General features: G+C 32.2%; 2 protein-coding genes across 5 annotated transcripts; one reads left to right on the top strand and one right to left on the bottom strand.

Annotated features, from left to right (window-relative positions):
* Positions 1 to 2,069: 2,069 nt before the first annotated feature.
* Positions 2,070 to 10,924, bottom strand: LOC106666355 (autophagy-related protein 101). The gene is made up of 2 exons (XM_014393493.2): positions 10,815 to 10,924; positions 2,070 to 3,916 (listed from the first exon to the last, which is right to left on the bottom strand). The coding sequence occupies exon 2, from the start codon at positions 3,714 to 3,716 to the stop codon at positions 3,030 to 3,032; it is 687 nt and encodes a 228-aa protein (XP_014248979.1). The 5' UTR covers positions 3,717 to 3,916; positions 10,815 to 10,924; the 3' UTR covers positions 2,070 to 3,029.
* Positions 10,925 to 12,946: 2,022 nt separating this feature from the next.
* LOC106666354 (50 kDa gamma-zein-like) lies at positions 12,947 to 21,137 on the top strand. Of its 4 annotated transcripts, none has more exons than XM_014393492.2 (5): positions 12,947 to 13,249; positions 16,041 to 16,118; positions 16,179 to 16,414; positions 17,318 to 17,466; positions 20,938 to 21,137. In XM_014393492.2, the coding sequence occupies exons 1-5, from the start codon at positions 13,142 to 13,144 to the stop codon at positions 21,066 to 21,068; spliced, it is 702 nt and encodes a 233-aa protein (XP_014248978.1). In that variant the 5' UTR covers positions 12,947 to 13,141; the 3' UTR covers positions 21,069 to 21,137. The 4 variants fall into 4 exon arrangements, with proteins under 4 accessions (XP_014248978.1, XP_014248977.1, XP_014248976.1 ...); XM_014393491.2 differs by lacking the exon at positions 20,938 to 21,137 and adding an exon at positions 20,437 to 20,662; XM_014393490.2 differs by lacking the exon at positions 20,938 to 21,137 and adding an exon at positions 17,591 to 18,166.
* Positions 21,138 to 21,383: the final 246 nt, after the last annotated feature.

Here is a 21,383-nt window from a genome sequence, read left to right as displayed (position 1 = left end):
ATGCATTTAGATGCTAAACCGGTTTTGATTTCTCCATTGGAGCGTAAGTTGAAAAATAGATCACGTTTATCTCAATAAAGCATACGAAGAAACCTTCAGCACATTTTCTATTGTCATAATTTTTTTTATTAACTTTATTAACACTGCCCCAAAAAGAAAGATTCATTAACGACTGAAGAAACTATAAAAATTGTATATTATAACAATATTCAAACATATTCTTTTTACATTGTAAAGTTTATAAAATACAAACAGACATAATTAGCCGAAGCCATTAGCTGTTAAATTTTTTTATATGTTTCTTACTAAATTTTTTATTTGTTCATTTTGAGATAATATGCTAAGCATGCCAGAACTTACAAGTAACTACCACATTCCTCATCCTAATTCTGTTCTTATTCGAAATTAACTTTTTTAAAAATCATGTTCTTAATTTGTGATTTTTTTTTAAATTAAATTAATTTATTAAAACTGATCTTATTAGACCAACCATTAATTTTACAATAATATTATAGAATAAATAAATGTTTACATTCTTATAAACCCATTGGTACAATAAGATTTACATTTCACTATTCTTTTTTAACTACACAAGTTCATATGGCTTTGTTCTTTTTAATCTTCTGACCATGTTTTGGTTATGTAAGAATTTGGTCGCTTCCACATTCTCATGCTGGCTGAGGCGAGCCTGGTGTTTGGCGGCAAATCTTTATATTTCCGCCATGACTTCAGGGATCTTAAGATCCCTGTATGTCCTTATTCCTTATGTACCAAGGTGCATTGACCATGTTACGTTTTACACATTTTATTTTGGAGTGTTTGTATGATTTTGATATTGCTGTGTTTGGTACAAAGCCATAGTTGAATACTGTATGTCCACATAGGCTTTATGACTTTTTTATATAATAATATTTTATTTTGTATAGCAAGATTGGAGCCACGTCCTATCAACCAGCATAGTTGGTCTATACCTTAAAACTATTTCTGTCCTTTTTGTCCTTTTTTTTCTTCACGTGTTCTTTCCATCTCAGCTTGGCAACTAAGGTCATTCCCAGATATTTAGCAGTATTGCTGTATAGTATATAGTTCCATCGAACATGGTCCACCTTTTTGTTTGTAAAGATTAGATGAACTGATTTAGCTTGATTTTCCATTTTTTTGTCCATTCGTTTATCTTATTACATGCATTTTGGAGGATTTTTGTTGAATGGGTGATAGTCAGTCCAAGTGATATCACCGTCATCTGCAAACGTTGCAATTTTTACTCCATCTATTTTTGGAAAATCGCTGGTGTATAACAAGTAAAGCAGTGGGCCTAATATGCAACCTTGTGGCACTCCTGCATTTATTGTTTTTAATTTTGAATATTGATCTTCTTGTTTGTCTAACAGTCTGTCAGTTAGGTAGGAACTGATAATATCGACATACTGCTTTGGTAGCATAACTTTTAGTTTATTGATGAGCCCTTCGTGCCAGACCTTGTCAAAAGTTTGTGAGACATCAAGGAAGATAGCAGAACAAATTTGTTTTTCTTCAAGAGATTTTTCTATTACGTCCATTACTCGGTGAATTTGGTCTATTGTTGAATGTCTTGTTCGGAATCCAAATTGGTGGTCAGGAACGATTTTCTTTTTTTCTACGATGTGCTTTATTCGTTTTAATAATAACTTTTCGAAGAGTTTAGACACTGTTGGTAGTAGCGAAATTTGTCTATATGATTTGACCTCATTCGCCGATTTTCGTTTTTTTTTTTTATTTTTTTTTTTATCATAATGACTTCTGCAAATTTCCAGATGCTGGGAACATATTTCAGTCTGATTGCAGCATTAAATAGGTATGTTAGTTTAACTATACTTAATTTGTGATGAGCAAATATTAAATCCTCAATAAAAATATTAAAATTTATAGAATATTTAATTATTTTTTATTGAGACGCTCAAGTCTATTTTTAGCTGCAATATAATCAATTTATTTGATATACAACTGAGCTCACACACAGTTGAATATTTCTTACAATATGCCTGTAGAAACAAAAAATGAATATAAGGTAATAAAAAAACACACATAAATAGTGAAATTTATTTTGAAGACAAGTAATTACAGAAATTTATAAATCAAAATTAACTTTACCCATGGAAATTATGATATTGTTTTCTTCAATCATTTAACACTAATAAAAAAGAAACAACGTAATTGCTTACGATTATGGAACAGGTAAAATTTATTTGCACAATCAGTGGATAAATGCTAGTGAAATGAAACTACAGTTTCTATAACTTCAAATGCAAAAAAGTCCTTTATTTGCATTTGGGTAAAATTAAAGTTCTATTTAAATATAAATCTATTGACTAAAAAATGGTTCTAGCTCTAGAAAAATAATACCAATTATTGACTAATTTTAGTATCTAAATAAAATTTGAAATTTTAATAAAATGTACCTTCGAATTTGGTCATTTGATATAAAAATGTTTATTCTATGCAAAATAGAAAAAAAATGTATGGAAATTACATCACCTCATTGTAGGCACACATTTCACAATTAGTAAAACAAGACATTAAGCTGCTCATTATTTTTGTAATACATTCAACAATTTTAAGTATTTACATAATTATATTGCAAAAATCATTTTATCTTCTGACATGCAAGTTACGGCAAGCAACTTGGACTAAATTGCGACAATTTTGCACATTGAAACGTCTCATTTGTAAAAATAGACCCATTTATTTACAAAATTAGCAGTTAATTGTACATTTTAATAAATTACTTTCTTAAATTTACGAGAGAACAAACTAACGATACGACTTAGGGCAGGAAATAAATACAACAAAGTGAGAAGAATAAAATTATAGACACAAATTAAAAAAATAATCTTCACCAAATTCACTTTTGGATTATATACAAATTTTCCGAAATAAATTTAAAAATCATAATTTTATAATTTTATTTTTAATAGACATATCGAGTTGTTATACAATATATACACGAACGACTTAAACCGCTATATACACATTTTTAAATATCGTATAAATTACAAAGACAGTGTCTCCCTAATCAATTTTTTAACTGTTGATCCTACTGAAGATGTAGTCGGGCCAGATGTAGTGAATGACAGTTTAAAAAGATAAGGCTGAATATCTGGGTAAGTGGTGTCAAATATTAAATCCAGTTCTGATTGATTTGGCATTTTTGGCACATAATCATGCCGGTTCATCACCTCAGCGACATAAAGTATCTTTTCTGTTAAAAGTTCACCCACCTTTTCCCTGAAGAGTTGCCTTTCGTGCTCGGTATTCAGTTTGATAAGTTCTAGCCGCAAATTCCAGACCTCCCAAGGTATGCATTCCGATTGAAACGGCCATCTCGTTTTCTTTTTCTGAAAGAATTCAAGCGAAATCTGTCCCGAGCCAGGTCCGTCGTTCCCTCTCAGCGCTTCCGAAAACCCAGAAATTTCCTTTTTCAGGGTCCTGTCCAAGTTGAACGATGAACAGCAGACATAGGTGAAGTCGATGAAATCACAATCAACATCTTCGTAGCCTACTGTTCCCACTGAGTAACTCCCTTCTTGTTTGTAGCTGAACTTCCCGAGCGACCGATGAAACAATACTGTATGGAAAATGCTCGCCACTGCTTCATCGACCTGGTGTCCTTCCACTTCCAATTCAAAAGTCTGCGATCTCGTATTCATATTTTCTCTTATCCATGAGTGCGATCGCATATGAATACATTTCTATGTTTCTGGTATAATTTTCACAATACTTCAACAAATTTGTTAATCTCAATTATTTTAAAATCCATTGTTGCATTTAAAAACTATGTTAGATCTTGTTTGGTGTAAGTATGGGGTAAAAATTAAAAAAACCTAAATTTTAAAGGTTGTGGACTCCTTGGGCCCATGATCGATCTAGTCCCCCAGCTCTAAAACAGAACAAAATGTAAAGGATTAAAATATATAAGATCAATTAATAGATAAGAAAAAACTCTTTTTTTTGATAAATTTATTTATTCTCTTGTTTACAATTTTATATATAATCTTTACTGACATTGATCTAATTAATCAAAAGATAAAATTAATGTATCAGAGGGAATTTGTTCTCATTTTATTCGTAATTGTCCTGTTTTTAAAAGTGGTTTGTTTGCTGTCCTTAACAAGGCCAGAAATGGTCTCACCAAGATATAACACAACGATTTATATAAGCTCATTTCCAAGAGAGTATAATACCTATATCCTATTTTTAATATCTTCTACTTCAACAATGCATCAAATAGTTTATTTTTAGAGCATTGCCCTTTTTCCACAAAAACCAAGTTTCTAATAAATCTAATCTTTTTGTTCTCCAATACAATAAGATCAGGATCAAAGATTAGCTTATGTTTAAAAAGCAATAAAATAATCTTATTTACAGTTGCATTTGTATCATTTGTGTTTGTCATCATGCATTATATTTTAGGTACAATTAAACGTCAGATTTGAGAGTTATATTTATATCTTTTGTATATGCCATATGGACGCTAAATATAAATCCATTTTTGATCTGGGACAACCACTCAGCGTTATTAATAATTATTCAGGCCATAATTTATGTATCTGTCCTTTGCAAACAACTGAAACAATTTCTTTTCTCTCACAAACAGAATTTATTATTACAATGCTATTTGATCTTTGTTCTGAAACTATTTTTCATTACTACATTTTTTTTAAACCATTTATGTTTAGTGGTCTAATTGACCAAATTACTTATTTCAATTAATTATTCTTTTTATAAAAAGTTAGTGTCACAAGCGGGATTCGAACCCACGACCTTCGGTTCAATACGCTGCTGCTCTAACCACTTGAACAATTGTGACTTGAAAAATTGTAAAATGTGGGAAAATTCAAAAGGTTGTAGGTTGAGATGGGTAGTTGGTGTCCGAGTGGATCGAAGTAAATCATTAAAAAATTTTCAAATTCATAAATCATATTTTCAAAATATGTTCAGCATAACTGGCTTCAGAATAAGAAAAAAGTTTTTACCTGTAAAATAAATCTCACGGCCTTTATAAAGTTCTAAACCTTAAATGAACTTTTAAACATAATTTTTTGATAAAATGCTGCTTCATAACAAAATCCAGAATATAGACATTTACGTGTGCAAACAAATCGTCTTCTATTAATGCTAATTTGAGAAAAAAAAATCAAATCTAAATGTAACGTCAGCCAAGCAAGGTTTTAAGCTGTTTTTAAATTTGTCGATAATAGTTTTACGACAAATTCACCAAAATTTCAAACTATTACATTACAATAATTGAAATAAACTGTTACAGCCAGGTACTACAGTACCGCTATGATAAGGATATAACAACTAGATAATCACATAAATCAATCTAGAAGTATATAGTGTGAAACATGGTTAGGTTTGCATGGAAATGAATGGAGAAATGCCAAAAACTGTCCAATAAAACCAGTTCTCATAGGCAGACCAGGATGTGATATAGCCTCAGCAAATTCAAAGGAAAAGTTTCTAATACACATTTCAGCCTTGTATATCGTTGGGACATTGTGAACTTTGTAAGCATCATTACAATGATACGGTCTGTAATAATTAAGCCATGATGTATTCCTAATATATTGAAGTCTGTAGTTGCCTTGAGAAAGATTTTAAAACTATTTTCCCGTTGTTGCACAGAATTACATTTATATAATGCTTGCAAACCGCTCTCTATTAGCCAAGCTTTAAAATTAAATTGCATAGTGCTAATTTCAGTAAACAACAAAAAGAATAGATGTTTGATATAGATTCGTACTTTTCTAAATTTTTGCAGCTAGTATGGATAAATATAATTCACTAACAATAAAGACGTACATACTACAGTAAACAGGTCTAGTCAAGAAGATCATGGAAGAACAACAGACCAAAGAGATGAATGAGTTCTTTACTTTTTCACAAGAATGGGCAATATTTTAGCTTCAAATCAAGGAGACTTTTCAGAATGAATTAGGGATATCTCAAATTATTCAAGGACTAAAAGACAATTAGTATAAAGAAATTAACAAGGATGGCAACAAGTGACAAGATAGAGAATAAATTCATGTCTTGACTCTGTAGACACAAACTTTATATATAAAATGTTTTTACAATTTTCTTTTTGCAACTTAAATGAATTTTCAGCAAAGACCACTACTGGGATAATTATAGCGTCCTATTATTGCATTTTTGTATACAGCTGTCATGGGTTCGATTCTAAGCATTGCCCTTGGAAATTTACATGTACATTTGAAAACGTATGGTAGTTGATCTGTAATACCCAGCAAGTAATAATAAATAAAGCACGCAACAGATATTATTTTGTGTTGTTACTGAACAATAGGACAACCACAAGTGATGGAAAATTACAGAAATGCGTCAAAACCAGCGAAAATACATGAACAAGCAACAAATAACTATATTATTAAGTCCCATTAATTGTCAACACACGATGATCATGAAACAACAAACATTGTAAAATTAATAAACAAGTATCAATTATGGAATTGTCCCAGAGTCTGTATTAAGTATCATAAAAGTGACTAATTAATCAAAAAAGTCTTAATAATAGATAAATTGCCACTCAGTAGAAACAAAAGATTTTGTCGTCATCGAGATTGTTGTATTTCTCGTGCCGTGGATTCAAATAAATTCCAATTCTACAAGGAGTTGAATCATTCACTAACTCCTTGCAATGTTTTTTCTGCTCCGGTAAATGATGCTCCGTTCTCTTTTTTCGCTGGTGGTTTAAAATTCGAGGGGAGTTGTTGTTCCTGAATTTCAGGCCTTGGGTTGGGGGTAGTGCCACTGCAGTGTGCTCTCTATGCAACTCAGGTGGTCGTGAGGATGCATTTTGTTTTCTCCTAGATGGTCGGTCCTTAACGAATTGAGGTTTCTGTAAGTGGGTAAGGGTTTTCTGACGAGGGAAGAGCTTATAGCCCTTCTGAACGGCTCGTATTGCCGGGGTCTTGTTGATTTTGCTCAGAAAGCCTGGTTTTACAGATATGAATATATTGGAATGTAGGGAATTAATTTTCTGTTCGACTTATTTTGTTTCCTTTTTTGCTCCCGCATATAATTTCTATAGTTATTCAGATATCGTGAGATGCGGTCGGGTGTGATGTAGGTTTCAGAAAAACATTTTCTTTATCGTGCCAACGTTTCGATCTTTTATTGAGATCATCTTCAGGGCTCAATAAAAGATCGAAACGTTGGCATGATAAAGAAAATGTTTTTCTGAAACCTACATCACACCCGACTGCATCTCACGATATCTGAATAACTATTGATTAACGGTCACTAATCTCTACACATATAATTTCTATTTTGTGGGCTAATAAATGCGAATTCTGTTTGCCGGTGGAGGACCCTTTGTGAATTGGAATCCTTGCTTTGGTTCTTTGAAGTGTCATTTTTATTATTTTCAAAGTTTATCGCGTTTCAATTTTGTAATTTGAAAATCCTGTACATAATTTTAACCTCTAAAGTTGAATTGTAAATTCTCCTTTTCTTATAATTACATATGTATATTCTTGGAATAGTAATGCACTCCGAACTCTGGCTGACAGTCTTAATACCATGCCATAATAATACTATGTTTTTTATTTTTAACTCTAAATTTCTTTCATTTTGTACATAAAGTATATCTATCTATCTAAGATTTTTTCGAACATTATAAATTGTTTGTCATTGGGAGCAGTACTGGAATCACAACACAGATAATGGTACAAATCGGTGGCAGTAGTGGGACAAATGGGAAGATACAATTTCACTAAGCAAATCTCAATATCCTGTTAAACAAATTTTTACATTGTTATATGACATAAAAAAATATGGACCTTAACAATCATGAGCAATTGGTGCCAGTAGTGGTCTTACAAGGCAAACACTTATTTGCTAGGTAAGGGTCATCTAGGTAATCTGTAGACTCAAAATCTAAACTAGGGTTTAGCTCTTTAAAAGTACATAAAAAGTCAAAAAGGACCTTTCAAATGTCTTGCATTTAAAAAAAAAAATCAAAGCTTAAAAACTGGCTGATGCAACTTTCATTCAAGATAAATCTAAGATTAAACAATAACAAAAGTACAAATTTGTTACAGCGGTAGGATCATAAGAGAACAAACACGCTAGCCAAGGATAATCTATGATATATCTTATATATAAATCGGTATCGGGTATAAGAAAACTGATATTCAAGTTTAATGGTATCAAAAGAAATCTAATGTGATATCAGAAAATCTAAACAAATCAAGGTGCAAAAACTGGTTAACTCATTACTTCCACTTTGGAGAAACAAGTGAACACCATTTAAAGGTGGCTCCAGACATGTGGGATTCGCTGAGCAGCAATATTCAGTGCTTGCCATGCTCAGCTAGTTGTTGGTTTCCTTGTTCACTTCAAAGGCACAAACATTCGTGATGTAGCCGAACTTAAAGCATCCACTGTACTGTACGGAAGCAACTATAATTATCAATCAACACTGCCATTTATTTTTCAATACAAAACAATTTCTAACTAGATATATTGATGAAAGAACATCATAGCATTATTTCTGTTGGAAATGGATTGGCCCAATGTAACTGTTTTGTAATCTGTACCAATAATTTGGAACTCTTCCAAATCACACATATCGGAATCAGATTTTTGATAGAAACAGATCAAAAGTAAGATGGGCTAACAATAACCTGTGAATGATTTGTGACCAAATTTGTGGCACACAAAGCACAAAGCAGTAACCGCAGCTGCAGCAATGACAGTTTCACTGTTATCCATATGATTGGTAGTAAGGAGATTCGCATGGCATTTGACAAATATATATTCGCTCTTTCTGCACAAACTGCATGTGTATATCATAGGAACACTATTTGGCGAATGCCAAAACAAGCATCTCAAGACTTGGCAGACGTTCGGCAGCAATCGGCATTTGGCGAACACTGCGTGTCTAGAGCCAACTTAAGGCACACACACTAAACAAATCATGGTCAATGAAAGACAGCCAACTGCTTCGTTGGCCATGATTTGCTTAGTGTGTGCCGGGCGAATCAGAACCAATGAAGTGGTTGACCTTGGTCAAGGTTCAGTCTTCTGGCGGTAGCATCAAAAGAGTTGACAGTGACTGCGAATTAACATGGCCGAATCCCTTGGTTCGATGAGGATGAGCAAATGTGTTCGGCCAATCAGTCTGATATTGTCTTTCGTCAGCCGAGATTTGTTCACAGATGACAATATGGGACTAGAGAACTGAACCTGAACAGAAGTAGCCTCACGTATTAACAGTGAAGTCAAAGCTATGTAGGAACTTCTTAGTATTCACTTGGTCTTATTCAAAAGTTACTGAGGAGAGCCTTTTAAACACAGCGACTTGTGGTACAATATATCCTAAGTGACCATAAAAACATGATAGTTTTTTTTCTTTCATCCATGATTTGATTTGTCTCAGAGACCCAGGGGTAATTTCATTGTCGAGTATTGACTATCCCAAGGGGTAAAACCAGATAATATGCCCATGTAAACTTGACGAAGTTAGTAAAGCTTCCATAGTCGGAGTTTGACGACGCAGGTATCATTTGTATCAGGTAGATACCTATTTTGAAAGGTAAACCAGATCTCTCAGACCTAGATTGAACGTGCGCTATATTTTCATGCGCTTCTAGACCCATGATGGAATTTACTAATACTTTTTTTGTGGGTCTATTTTAGTTTTCTAAATTTTTAAAGTGAATATCTATCTTGATATTTGCAGAGACAATGGACCAACCTGGCCGTTCAAGAGAACCAGCAAGGCTTTTATGAGGAAAGATCCAGAAAGAATTTTAAAATTTCTGATTGAACCCAGTGAGGCAGATGGTTTTGGCGATATTTCTGATGATGACGAGACCAAATCAACTATACCTACTTGTCTTCATTTTAGAAAAATTTATGGTTATGGGAAAGCTATAAAAAACAGATTATTTTATGTATTATTACAAGTATAAGGTATAATTTTAATGGTCAAAAGACTGATAAACGATAATGCTAAACTACGCATATGTACTTGATAAGTGGAAAAATTATTTTTGTTATAATAAAATTATTTTTCTGGAATATTTTAATCTTGAATTCTTCATCAGACCCTCAGAACAATAAACATAAAAGTAAATTATACAAAAAACTGAAAAATGGTGGTTAAAAAAACCAGTAGTGGGGTATGTCTGACCCATGACGGAACAAACTAACGCCCGAAGAACAAGGGAACGGTACGGGTTAAAAAGTTATTGTTTAATATTTAGTGTATTGATCTTTTTTTCACAATCTTGGGCTAACCAATGGGTTATTTATGCGAAGTGTCAATTATATTGAGGGAGAAATATTTTGACTGAAATATATAAATTATCTTTTAGAATATTTTTGGTAAAAAACGATAGAAGAGAAGGAATTTTTTTTATCTGTGTATAAAGAACCTTTTTGAAAAATGCAGGAAACCCCTGGGAAAACCGTTTTCTCTCTTTGTACGACACAGACGAATAACGACGTCAATTACCAATTCTTGTTCAAGGCAGGAAAGAAAAAGACTGAATTCAAAACCTGTTTGCAAATCGAGACCGAACGTCCACGCATTGGGAACGTGGTCCACGAACCGTTTCCTACAAAGACGAACATCCTTTACGGGTCTATACGTCAATTTCGACTTCTCTGTCGCCCCCGTACAAAGAGAAGAACAAAGACAAAAACGTCGAGACGCTGGCCCTGGCGATGAGTTAACAGACGTAAATAAAAACACACGCGAACACAGAGAACGATTATTATTATACAATTATTCAACCCATACTCACGCTATGAGACTGCGAGGAAATACTTCTCATTACAGTCTACTGACTGGAAAAAGGACAGTCTTCAACATTATTCTCCCTTCTCCTTATCGAGATAAATAAACACAAAAGCACCACGATTGGCCCAGTGTAAAAATGAGCATTTAATCGAAATTCCTCATCTTATAACTAATCTTTATTACAATAATTTTTATTATTTATGACAAGGATTTTTAAAACTTTTTCAACTCATTTAAATTAATGAGTTACTTTTAAAATGATGTCATGCGATCTACTGTAGACCGCCACTACTTCAAATCGCACTAACAATTTATATTGTAAATACCAAGTTTTAATAAATTGAGCTTCCTTTATCGCAAACAGAGTCTAACTCAAAAGAATGTTTATTAGTTTGAAGAAAAGTTGGTAACATTACAATTTTATCCGTTTCATTATATGTATTTTATCACTATATTCTTTTTTTTAACCTTTATTTTTACTAAAACTTGCTAATTTTTTGTTCCATTTTAAGTTAATTAATTTTCAATGGTTGGTCTTTTGTAATGTTCTTTTGTTTGTCTCTCCTGTTAGCTCTTAATCTAAGCATAATTCTCAGTTTTTGTTATTCTTTCAATACAAATCCATTGATTTATTTAAACATATAATCAATGACAATTAATTTTATGCCCTTTACTTTACAGTGATGTGCGCCATGTCACCGGTTAAACCGTTGTGGCCACCGATACCCCATCATTAATGTTTAACAATTGATTAATATATCTTAAATATATATGTATTTAAATTAAGTATTGCTAACAATTCATTAACACAGTCAAACTAAAAATTAAAACAGTTTTTAGCAGAATGTCTAATGAAATAAAACATCTCTTGATTCAGGAAATATCAAGACTGTGCCATAAAATAAACCAAAATGCGTTAGATATTTATATGAATAAGTTCATATTTTATCTCATACTTCTTACTTTCAGTATATAAAGTATGATATTCAGTTCATATTTAATATTTAAAAAAAAATTAATATTAAAAAATAATAATAATAAGCAGGCACGAACAAGATTTTACACCACATATAAACTATTAAATATAGACCAGAAAAATTTTAAGCTACTTAATGACCGCAAAAGATTACATGTCATTAATTTTAAATTTTAGAGCAAAACAACTAGAATTGAACTATGCAATGGTCAGAGGAAAGGCATGTGTGCACTTTGAATATGTCCCAAATAGAAGAAACATACCGTTTTATAGGAATCAGCCCAATCCTGAAAATTACAATGATTCAAAACAACACATCAAGAGAAAGAATTATTCTGCTCAATATGCCAAAAAATATATAGTTCACTATATAATACATGAATTATAATATAGAAAAATGTCAAGCAATGGATTCAATTATTAAACCAAATAAATAAATTATTGGTAATATTATGTGACAAATAAAACAAATTATTGCGTACAATATCAAATTTAGTATTATGAATTTAGTTATCATGAAAGTTTACCATCTTACATAAATATAGTTAATAATAATTGTTTGTTTATTTATAGTAGATATATCTGTACATAAATTAAAAACAGTGATGTTTTACTATGTTTTCACCAATTCTGTTGTACCAAAGCTTGCTAATTCTTTGTTGGTGCGATAAATTTGTGTTTTTTCATTTAAATATATGTTAATCTAGGTTTTTTTTTCTTAGCTAAATAGCAAAAAGTGTTGGATAATTCTCGTTAGTTTATACTGTACTCTGCTCATAATTTCCTTGCAGGTTAATGTCGGTTCAAAATATATGCTTTCTATTTGAATTTATGTTTTTTAAATTTATTCAAAGCTTTTTTCGGATGGAAATATAATTATTATTTATCATTTATTTATTATCGTAAATAGTTTGTCCTAGGCTGATTTTTGTCGTTCCCGCCTCGTTCTCTCTCTGTTGGCTGATCTTTGAAACCTGTTAGGAACTTAAAATCGTGTTAATAGAGGGGCCTCAAATGCAAAAAAAAAATTGTAAATGAGTTTTTTTTTTCCGATGTTATATTTAAAAAATCAGAACTTTTTTTTAAATTAGGCAGTTTAATTAAAGTAATAATTAGTTTTACTTCCCCATCCTCCGTTAAACGTAAATGTCACTGTCAATGATGATCAGCTGAGTTGGACTCTCAAGTACTGTTGACATCCCAGGGCCCAGGGTCCACGTGTTATGTTGACGATTTAAGACCGCTATTCCGTTTTTCTTAGCACTTGGAACTCAACTTCGCCGGACGCCTTTCCGGCATGTTTTGACTGCCCTTTGCTAGATTTTACAGCAGAGCGTCTCTTAGCATATTTAAGCATGGGGCAGGAGAATATCTTTTTAGGACTCGGCGTTATTTTGAGCATCGCTCTACTGAGTGGTGGTCACCAGGGTCTTCCGCCCGGGGTCAACCCTCAGCACTACCAGGTACAAGATCATGGAAATAAATTCAATTTTATGATATGTTTGTTGTTAACTGCCTATTTTAAAGTTTATACTCTTCTGGACAACTTGGCCATATGCTTATTAAATTTTAAGCGCTGTTATAAAGTTTTGTTTGTTGGTTGGAGGTTGTTCGTTGATCGTGTAAAGTCTGGTCATTTATGCTCATACTGCTAGATTTTATAGGTTTAGAATGACGTACATTTCTTTAAATGCACTAAGAATGCTTCTAATAGACTGAAAGTACCAAGTTTAGAGTCTTTGATCATCTGTTTAAATTGCCAGGGTCATCTTTGTTTTTCTTTCTTTCTCACACTGTTATTTATAATTTGTACCAAAATCGATTTTTTAATTTCTTGGTATAGATTTTTTGATGCTCCTTGGTAACAAGTTTATTTAATAAGAAGTTCTTTTCAGAGGATCTTCGGAAATCTTCCTCTTCCGAAGATCCTCTGAAAAGAACTTCTTGTATCCAGCAGGTCGATAATCTATTTTCATCGTTAAGTTTATTTAATGTTTTTTTTGTCTTGTGAGCCTATTTCTGCCACCAATTTGCAAAGAAACTATCATTTGTTTCTACTGAGTGAAAGTACTAAGTTTAGGTTCTTTGATCATCTTTTTAAATTGTCAGGATCATCTTTGTTTTTCATTTTTTCTCACACTGTTATTTATAATTTGTACCAACGTTGATTTTTTTAATCTCTTTGTATAGATTTGCTCCTTGTTTAACAAGTTTATGTTATGCTTTTTGTCTTGTGAGCCTACTTCAGCTACCAATTTGCAAAGAAACTATCGTACATTTCTGCTGAGTGAAAGTACCAAGTTTAGGGTCTTTGATCATCTGTTTAAATTATCTAGCTCATCTTTGTTTTTCTTTTTTTCTCATACTGTTATTTATAATTTTACCAATGTTCATTTTTTAATTTCTTTGTGTGGATTGGCTCCTTGTTTAACAAGTTTATGTAATGCTTTTTGTCTTGTGTACCTATTTCTGCCACCAATTTGCAAAGAAACTATCATTTGTTTCTACTGAGTGAAAGTACCATGTTTAGGGTCTTTGATCATCTGTTTAAATTGTCTGGCTCATCTTTGTTTTTTATTTTTTCCCACAGTATTTTTTATGATTTGTACCAAAATAGATTTTTTAATTACTTTGAATAGATTATAAATCTATGTATAAATTTTTTAGTAGCTCCTTGTTTAACAAGTTAATGTAATGCTTTTTGTCTTGTGAACCTACTTTTGCCCCCAATTTGCAAAGAAACTATCATTTGTTTCTACTGAGTGAAAGTACCAAGTTTAGGGTCTTTGATCATCTGTTTAAATTGTCTGGATCATCTTTGTTTTGTATATTTTTCCCACACTATTGTTTATAATTTGTCCCAAAATGGATTTTTTAATTGCTTTGAATAGATTATTTGGAGATCGTAAGATGCGGTCTGGTGTGACAGGTTCGGAAAAACATTTTCTTTATTGTGCCAACGTTTCAACCTTTATTGAAATCATTTTCAGAGCCTGGGATTTATAAATATTGTTTAAATTATACAAATATATGTAAGATGTGAGAAAATGAATTTATACAATGCTAGAAATTCAATTTGTGCAAAAGTAGGATTTTAATTTTCTTTTAAAGGTTTTAGGTTTACAAATTTCTTAGTTGCTACTTTTTTAAGTTTATGTTAAGTATGAACCAATTAAATACTGTTTGTGGTTGAGTGAAAAGTGTATGGCAGAATTATATACTTTGTGCAAAATTGTACTCTATAAATGTGGTTTTGTATAAACAATTAATTAAGGTTTTTAGTTGAGATAAAAAAGTTAATGGCACGCGCAGGATTCGAACCCACAATCTTCGTCTAGATACGCTGCTGCTCTACCACTTGAGCTATCGTGACCTCAATCCACTCGGACACCAACTTCCCATCTCAACCCCACCTTTTGAAAAATGGCAATTAGGAGGGAAAATTCAAAAGGTGGGGTTGAGATGGGAAGTTGGTGTCCGAGTGGATCGAGGTCATGATAGTTCAAGTGGTAGAGCAGCGGCGTATCTAGCCGAAGATCGTGGGTTCGAATCCCGCTCGTGCCATTAACTTTTTTATCTCAACTAAAAACCTTAATTATTGTAAGATATTACCTGGTCAAGCGGATCACGAAACTAGTGAATTTAATAAGTTTTGCATAAAATTTACCTACTGATTTACACTATCAAGTGATCTGTACCCATGCAACACTTTCAACCTCTTCAACATGGATTTCCATGCTCTACTTACAGAGAAAAAGGTCCGCTAATGGATTTTGATTTTCCCATGATTCAACACATTTTAATGCCAGCTTTTATCTTGTCTCTCTCACTGCAACAGTAGGTTTGAAAATCGTTTGCCAACCATTTTTTGATTTTGTCTCAGCGTAACATGAAGTATGTGGTAACATAAAATCTTACGACTTATGAATGTTATAGGTGACTGCAGTTTGTTGTTTTTATTTACAAACTACACACCTGTGTATAATTGAATGAACTACAAATTACTGAAAGCAACTGGATTTTTGTTTCATTTTCTTTTTTTTGATGGTAAAGGATTCTTAGATATATCAAGTGTATGTATTTAAAGAAGTTTAAAAAAAATTACGATTGTAAAAGTTCTTCCTTTTTTATTAAGTACTTTGGAATGAATAAAATCAAATTTCTATGAGATCTTTGGTAAAACTTTCGCCTAGAGTTGAATTTAATTAAAATATTTTTTAGCTATTATTTCAGTTTGTTTTTCTTTTTTAACAGCAAGGTATGCATCAAGTGCCACAGATGCAACAAGTACCTGTACAGCACCATCCCCAGCAAGGCGTACCAATGCAGCAGGTATAAATCTCTATAAATTAAATTTCCTTTTTAACAATAACGCGCATTCTTTTGCCACAGCAACCACAGATGCACATGCAACAACAACAAATGCATGTGCCACAACAACAAATGCACATGCAACAACCACAGATGCAGATGCAGCCCGGCCAACCGCAAATGCAGCATGTCCAGCCACAGATGCAACACCCCCAGCAGCAAATGCAGCATGGCCAGCCACACATGCAGCCAGCTCATGGCCATCACCCTGGACAACCACAAGTTTTGAATGTGGCCAACATCCAACACGAAAAGGAGTATGTTTTATTTATAAACATTAATTTAATTAACAGAAATACACTAATTATTCAAGAAGACACATTAATGATCATCTTTGATGTTTATCCTTGCTGTTTACTGTTTTGGTCTGTCATTGTTTTTAAGCGTTACTGTATTGGAACAACAATATTGACAACTTAAATTCACTAATTTCGTGGTCCGCTTGACCAATTAAATCATTACAATTAATTAAGGTTTTTAGTTGAGATGAAAAAAAGCTAATGGCACGAGAGTGATGAAAAATGGCAAAAAGGAGGGAAAATTCAAAAGTTTGAGATGGGAAGTTGGTGTCCGAGTGGATCGAGGTCACGATAGCTCAGGTGGTAGAGCAGTGGCGTATTTAGCCGAAGGTCGTGGGTTCGAATCCCACTCATGCCATTAGCTTTTTTTCATCTCAACTAAAAAGTCAGTGTCACGAGCGGGATTCGAACCCACAAGGTCACGATAGCTCAAGTGGTAGAGCAGCAGTGTATCTAGCTGAAGATCGTGGGTTCGAATCCCGCTCGTGACAAAACTTTTTATCTCAAATAAAAACCTTAATTTTTTGAAAGATATTGATTAGTCAAGTGAACCACGAAAACCATTGAATGACACTGACATTGACACATTGAAAGACGTGAACTATGAGCATAACAACATAAATTTTCTTGACCTACATGTATTACAAAAACTGTCCACCTAAAAATGCAAATAACCAACAGCCACTGACAAGTCTTATTAAAATAAGTTGGTAAAATGGCAAAACTCGTATGAAAGACCAAAGTACTGATGACAAGCAGATCATGATAAAATAAACTAATCAAACTATGGTTTCATCACACCACATACCTCAAGAAGAATTCTCATAATTCAGTAATTCAAAGTAATAATTGATATTTTAGGCACATAGCTGAACACATGGCAGTTCCGATTGACACGAGTAAAATGACAGAACAGGAACTTCAATTTCATTACTTTAAGATGCACGATGCCGACAACAATAACAAGCTGGATGGCTGCGAACTCATCAAATCGTTGATCCACTGGCACGGTAAGCAAAACGATCATATAAGTCCAGCACGCTTTTAATTTGTTTGTCCGATGGTTTTCCTCGTCCCTTAACGCATGCATGTTCGTTTTCCTTGTGCTTTATCTGTGTTCTTAACATGTAGCAGAACAGGGCCATATCAACGAGGCATCAGGTCAAAAACCCGCCCAGCCGAAGTCTTTCAAGGATGAAGAATTGGTAAACCTCATTGACCCAATACTCTCACTGGATGACACTAATAGCGACGGTTTCATTGATTACCCGGAATTTGTGAGGTCTCAACAAAAAGCTGCAGCCTCTGCAGGAACACATTAGATTGATTAGTAATTCAACTTTCAACTGGGAGAATAGACTTAAAAGCCTTCACAAAAAATCTACTTAAATTTAAAGGAAAAATTACTTTAGCCTAGTTTTTAAATAAGTATATAAATTTCGAAAAAAACATGTACATATGTATCTTTCTTTTTTCATTTTATAAGAATAATCAGAGGCTGTATATAATGTGTTATGTGTCCCTCTGAAATTGTTTTAAATATATTTAACATTGTAATCTTATTTAAGTCAAAAGGGTGTCTGGGTTTGTAATTAAATTTAAATATTGGGGCACAAAAGCTCACATATATTGATAATAAGAAAATAAGTCTTGAGTGATCAACTACTGAAAGTGAATGGGTAACAAATAAATTATTTGTATGGTTGTGCATTTGATATTTTATTATTACCACCCTTTTCTTTTTCCTTTTTTTTCGTCCCAGTTCAGCATACAGAAATTATGCTTTGCATTTATTTTTGAATGATTTGTGTAGGTTTCAAATTTGTCAATGAATTTGTGAATGTTAAATTACACCATGGGATTGGATATTGTGCTTTTTTCCGAAAAGCTGTGCATCTTGTCAAGGGAATAATCCAGAGCATTTTGTTTAAAAAATGCGAATTTTTTTAATAAAATTGCTTATTTCGTGCTTGTGAATTGGTTTATTATCTGTTATTTTGGGTTTAAAGTTGTCGAGGTTTTGCAAAAAGACAGAGAAGAGAGTGAGAAAAGGGGAAAGAAAGAGAGAAAAGGAGAGTGGGAAAAAAGAAAGAAAGGTAGAGAGGGATAAGGAGAGAGAGAGAGAGAGTTGAGATAATAGATAGAAAAAGACAGGCATGAAAAGAAAGTGGGAGAAAAAGGTAAGTAGTTAGAAAGAGAAATATAGAGATAGATAAAAAGAAAGAAAAAGATTGATAGGGAAAGGGAGAAAAATAAAAAAAGAAAGAAAGAAAAAAGAGAAGCTAAGAAAGAGAGGCAGAGAGGGAAAATAAGGGGATAAAGAGAGATAGAAAAAGAATGTCTGAAAGGAAAATAAATGATAAATAGACAGAAAAAAAAGAGATAGGGAAGAAAGAGAAAGGGAGTGATAGAGAGGGAAAATAAAGGGATAAAGAGAGGAGAGATAGAATGATAGAAAAAAGATGTAAAGAAAATGAGAGTGAGAGAGATAAAACATAAGTAGATAGAGAAAGAAAGATGAAGGAAGAAAAAGGACGGGAAAGAAAGAGAGAGAGAGAGCAATAAAGAGATACCTATAAGTACATTAATAAAAAAAAGTGAGATGAGAGAGAAGAATTTCGTACTTTTGTTATGTAAACTTGTAACACTACATATTTTTGAAAAAGACTCATTTTAAATGTGTGGTGATTAGTGACATTAATCGATATTTATTGAGAAATCGTGAGATGCGGTCTGGTGTGATGTAGGGGCTCTCGACACGACACGCAAGAATGACACAATTACACAGAAGACAAACACTTTGAGCACTGAAGATGATCTCAATAAAGATCGAAACGTTGGCACGATAAAGAAAATGTTTTTCTGAAACCTACATCCCACCAGACCACATCTCACGATTTCTAAATAAATAAAAAACTCATTTTAAAGATGTGACACATTAAATTTACAAATCCTCTGCCAAAATCGTATAAACTAAATTCTGAAAAATAAATATTTACCCGATAAAGAGTGTTTTCATTAAATTAAAAAAAAAAATCTATACACCTTCACAAGAATAAAGTACATACATACACAGTTTGGATGTATAAAGATACAGTATTGACCTGTTAAATATTGTGTATAATACAGTGTTCGCCGATATACAAATAGCCATCTTTACTCAATACGTTGTCAACAGAAATAAAAATATATAGCACATAAGGCTAGAGCATTCAAAAATTCAGTTTACATCTTTTCTATGATATGGTATACAAAGGAACCACGGTGACCCGAGTTGGGTTGGGTGTCTGATTCTCTGTTCAAATCCCAGCATAGTACATGGCGTTTTAATTGAGAATCATATGAAAAAGTATTTTAAACTGTTGTGTATGTTAATCCCTCCTATATGACAAGAATTACTTTTACAATATACCTAGATTTAATTTAATAATGTTTGTATGAACACAAATACAGAGCACACATTCACAAATACACTGTTCCTACATACAAAAATATGAGTGTACTATACAAGAAGAGTAAATAAATAAATTTTAAAAATATACGTACAAATATTGTTTTATTATATATATTGTTTTATACAAATATTGTTTTATTATTAATATCTTTTTTTGAAAAGGTGGATCTTACAGTTTGAGAATATTCAATAGATCCAACTTTTCATACAATAACTTACCCAACCTTCATCATTTCCACAAATATTGTGTTCACTTATATGAAAATAAAGAGTTCACACAGAAATACATTGTTAATTTTTACAAAATACACAAAGTGAGGTAAAATTAGAATAAACAGTTGTAGTTTTAAAAATAATGAAACATTAATAGCTAACAAAAAAGCTTTTTTTTTTTTTTAAATTAATTTACAATAAAAATATGCTTTTCTTATTTTGTTTTCCTGTAACAATTGCATATGGCATTTGAATGCGACTAATAATTTATCTCTAATGACACTGACTAATCATCGTCAAAATTGTTAAACAGGTGAAAACAGTGTCCAGGAAATAGTGTCTGACGATGACTTCAGCTCAGCGATTGATACAATTTTGCTCAACGCGGATTTAGATAATGATGGCTATCTGTCGTATTACGAATATAAAACTTACGGAGAACAAACTAAATAAATATCTTTCGCAATTCTGTTGTTGACTTTTAAATTAATTCAATTTATTCTGAATATTTTAATTATGTTAATAAAGTTTCTTAATAAAGAGTTTTTTTTATTACAACATATTGGATATTAATAAGTAATGCATATAAGTAAGCGATATAGCATGAATATTGTGAAGCAGAATAATTAAAACAAACAAAAAACAATCTATCAACTTTATTCAAAACTTGATTCAAGCATGATTTATGTTAAAGCTGTTGAAATTTATTTTTGTTTAATGGCTGTTTATGTAATAAAATTTATATTTTTGTCATTTTTAGTTTAAAAAATACAGTTGTTTTTTTTCATACTGATAGTTATTTTGTTCTGAACAGGGGAGAATGCAAAGCAAGAGATGCAAGTTCACAGCGATGAATCCCTCGCATTTTTAGTCGATGATGTTTTGAAATCTATTGACAGGAACAACGATGGGTTTCTTTCCTACAGCGAATTTAAGACCTACTAGTCATTAAAATAAATAAATTTATGTTTAGCTAAGTAGTCAAGCTTTAAAATAAAATAGATTTTTAATTAATACTTATTTTACTCTTAAACATCTTCAAATTATCATTTCAATTAGGAAATTATTTTTGATTTGACCCATTTATCTTTTTTCGCATCTTTAAATCTGATATGTTGTACATTATATTTAACTATTACTCTGAGAATATTTGCAGCGTATTAAACCCATATAAGTGTAAGGTACAAGTCAGCCATATAACAGTACCTACAGTAAAAATAGAAATAACAGAAAAGTTGTGTATAAAATTTTTGAGGGCGT

The sequence above is a fragment of the Cimex lectularius genome, unplaced genomic scaffold (assembly GCF_000648675.2).
Source record: "Cimex lectularius strain Harlan isolate CLEC.00 unplaced genomic scaffold, Clec_2.1 scaffold62, whole genome shotgun sequence".
In the NCBI taxonomy this organism is placed as follows: Eukaryota; Metazoa; Arthropoda; class Insecta; order Hemiptera; family Cimicidae; genus Cimex; species Cimex lectularius.
The sequence above is the reverse complement of the archived record's forward strand: the minus strand, read 5'-3'. Positions and strand labels throughout refer to the sequence as shown.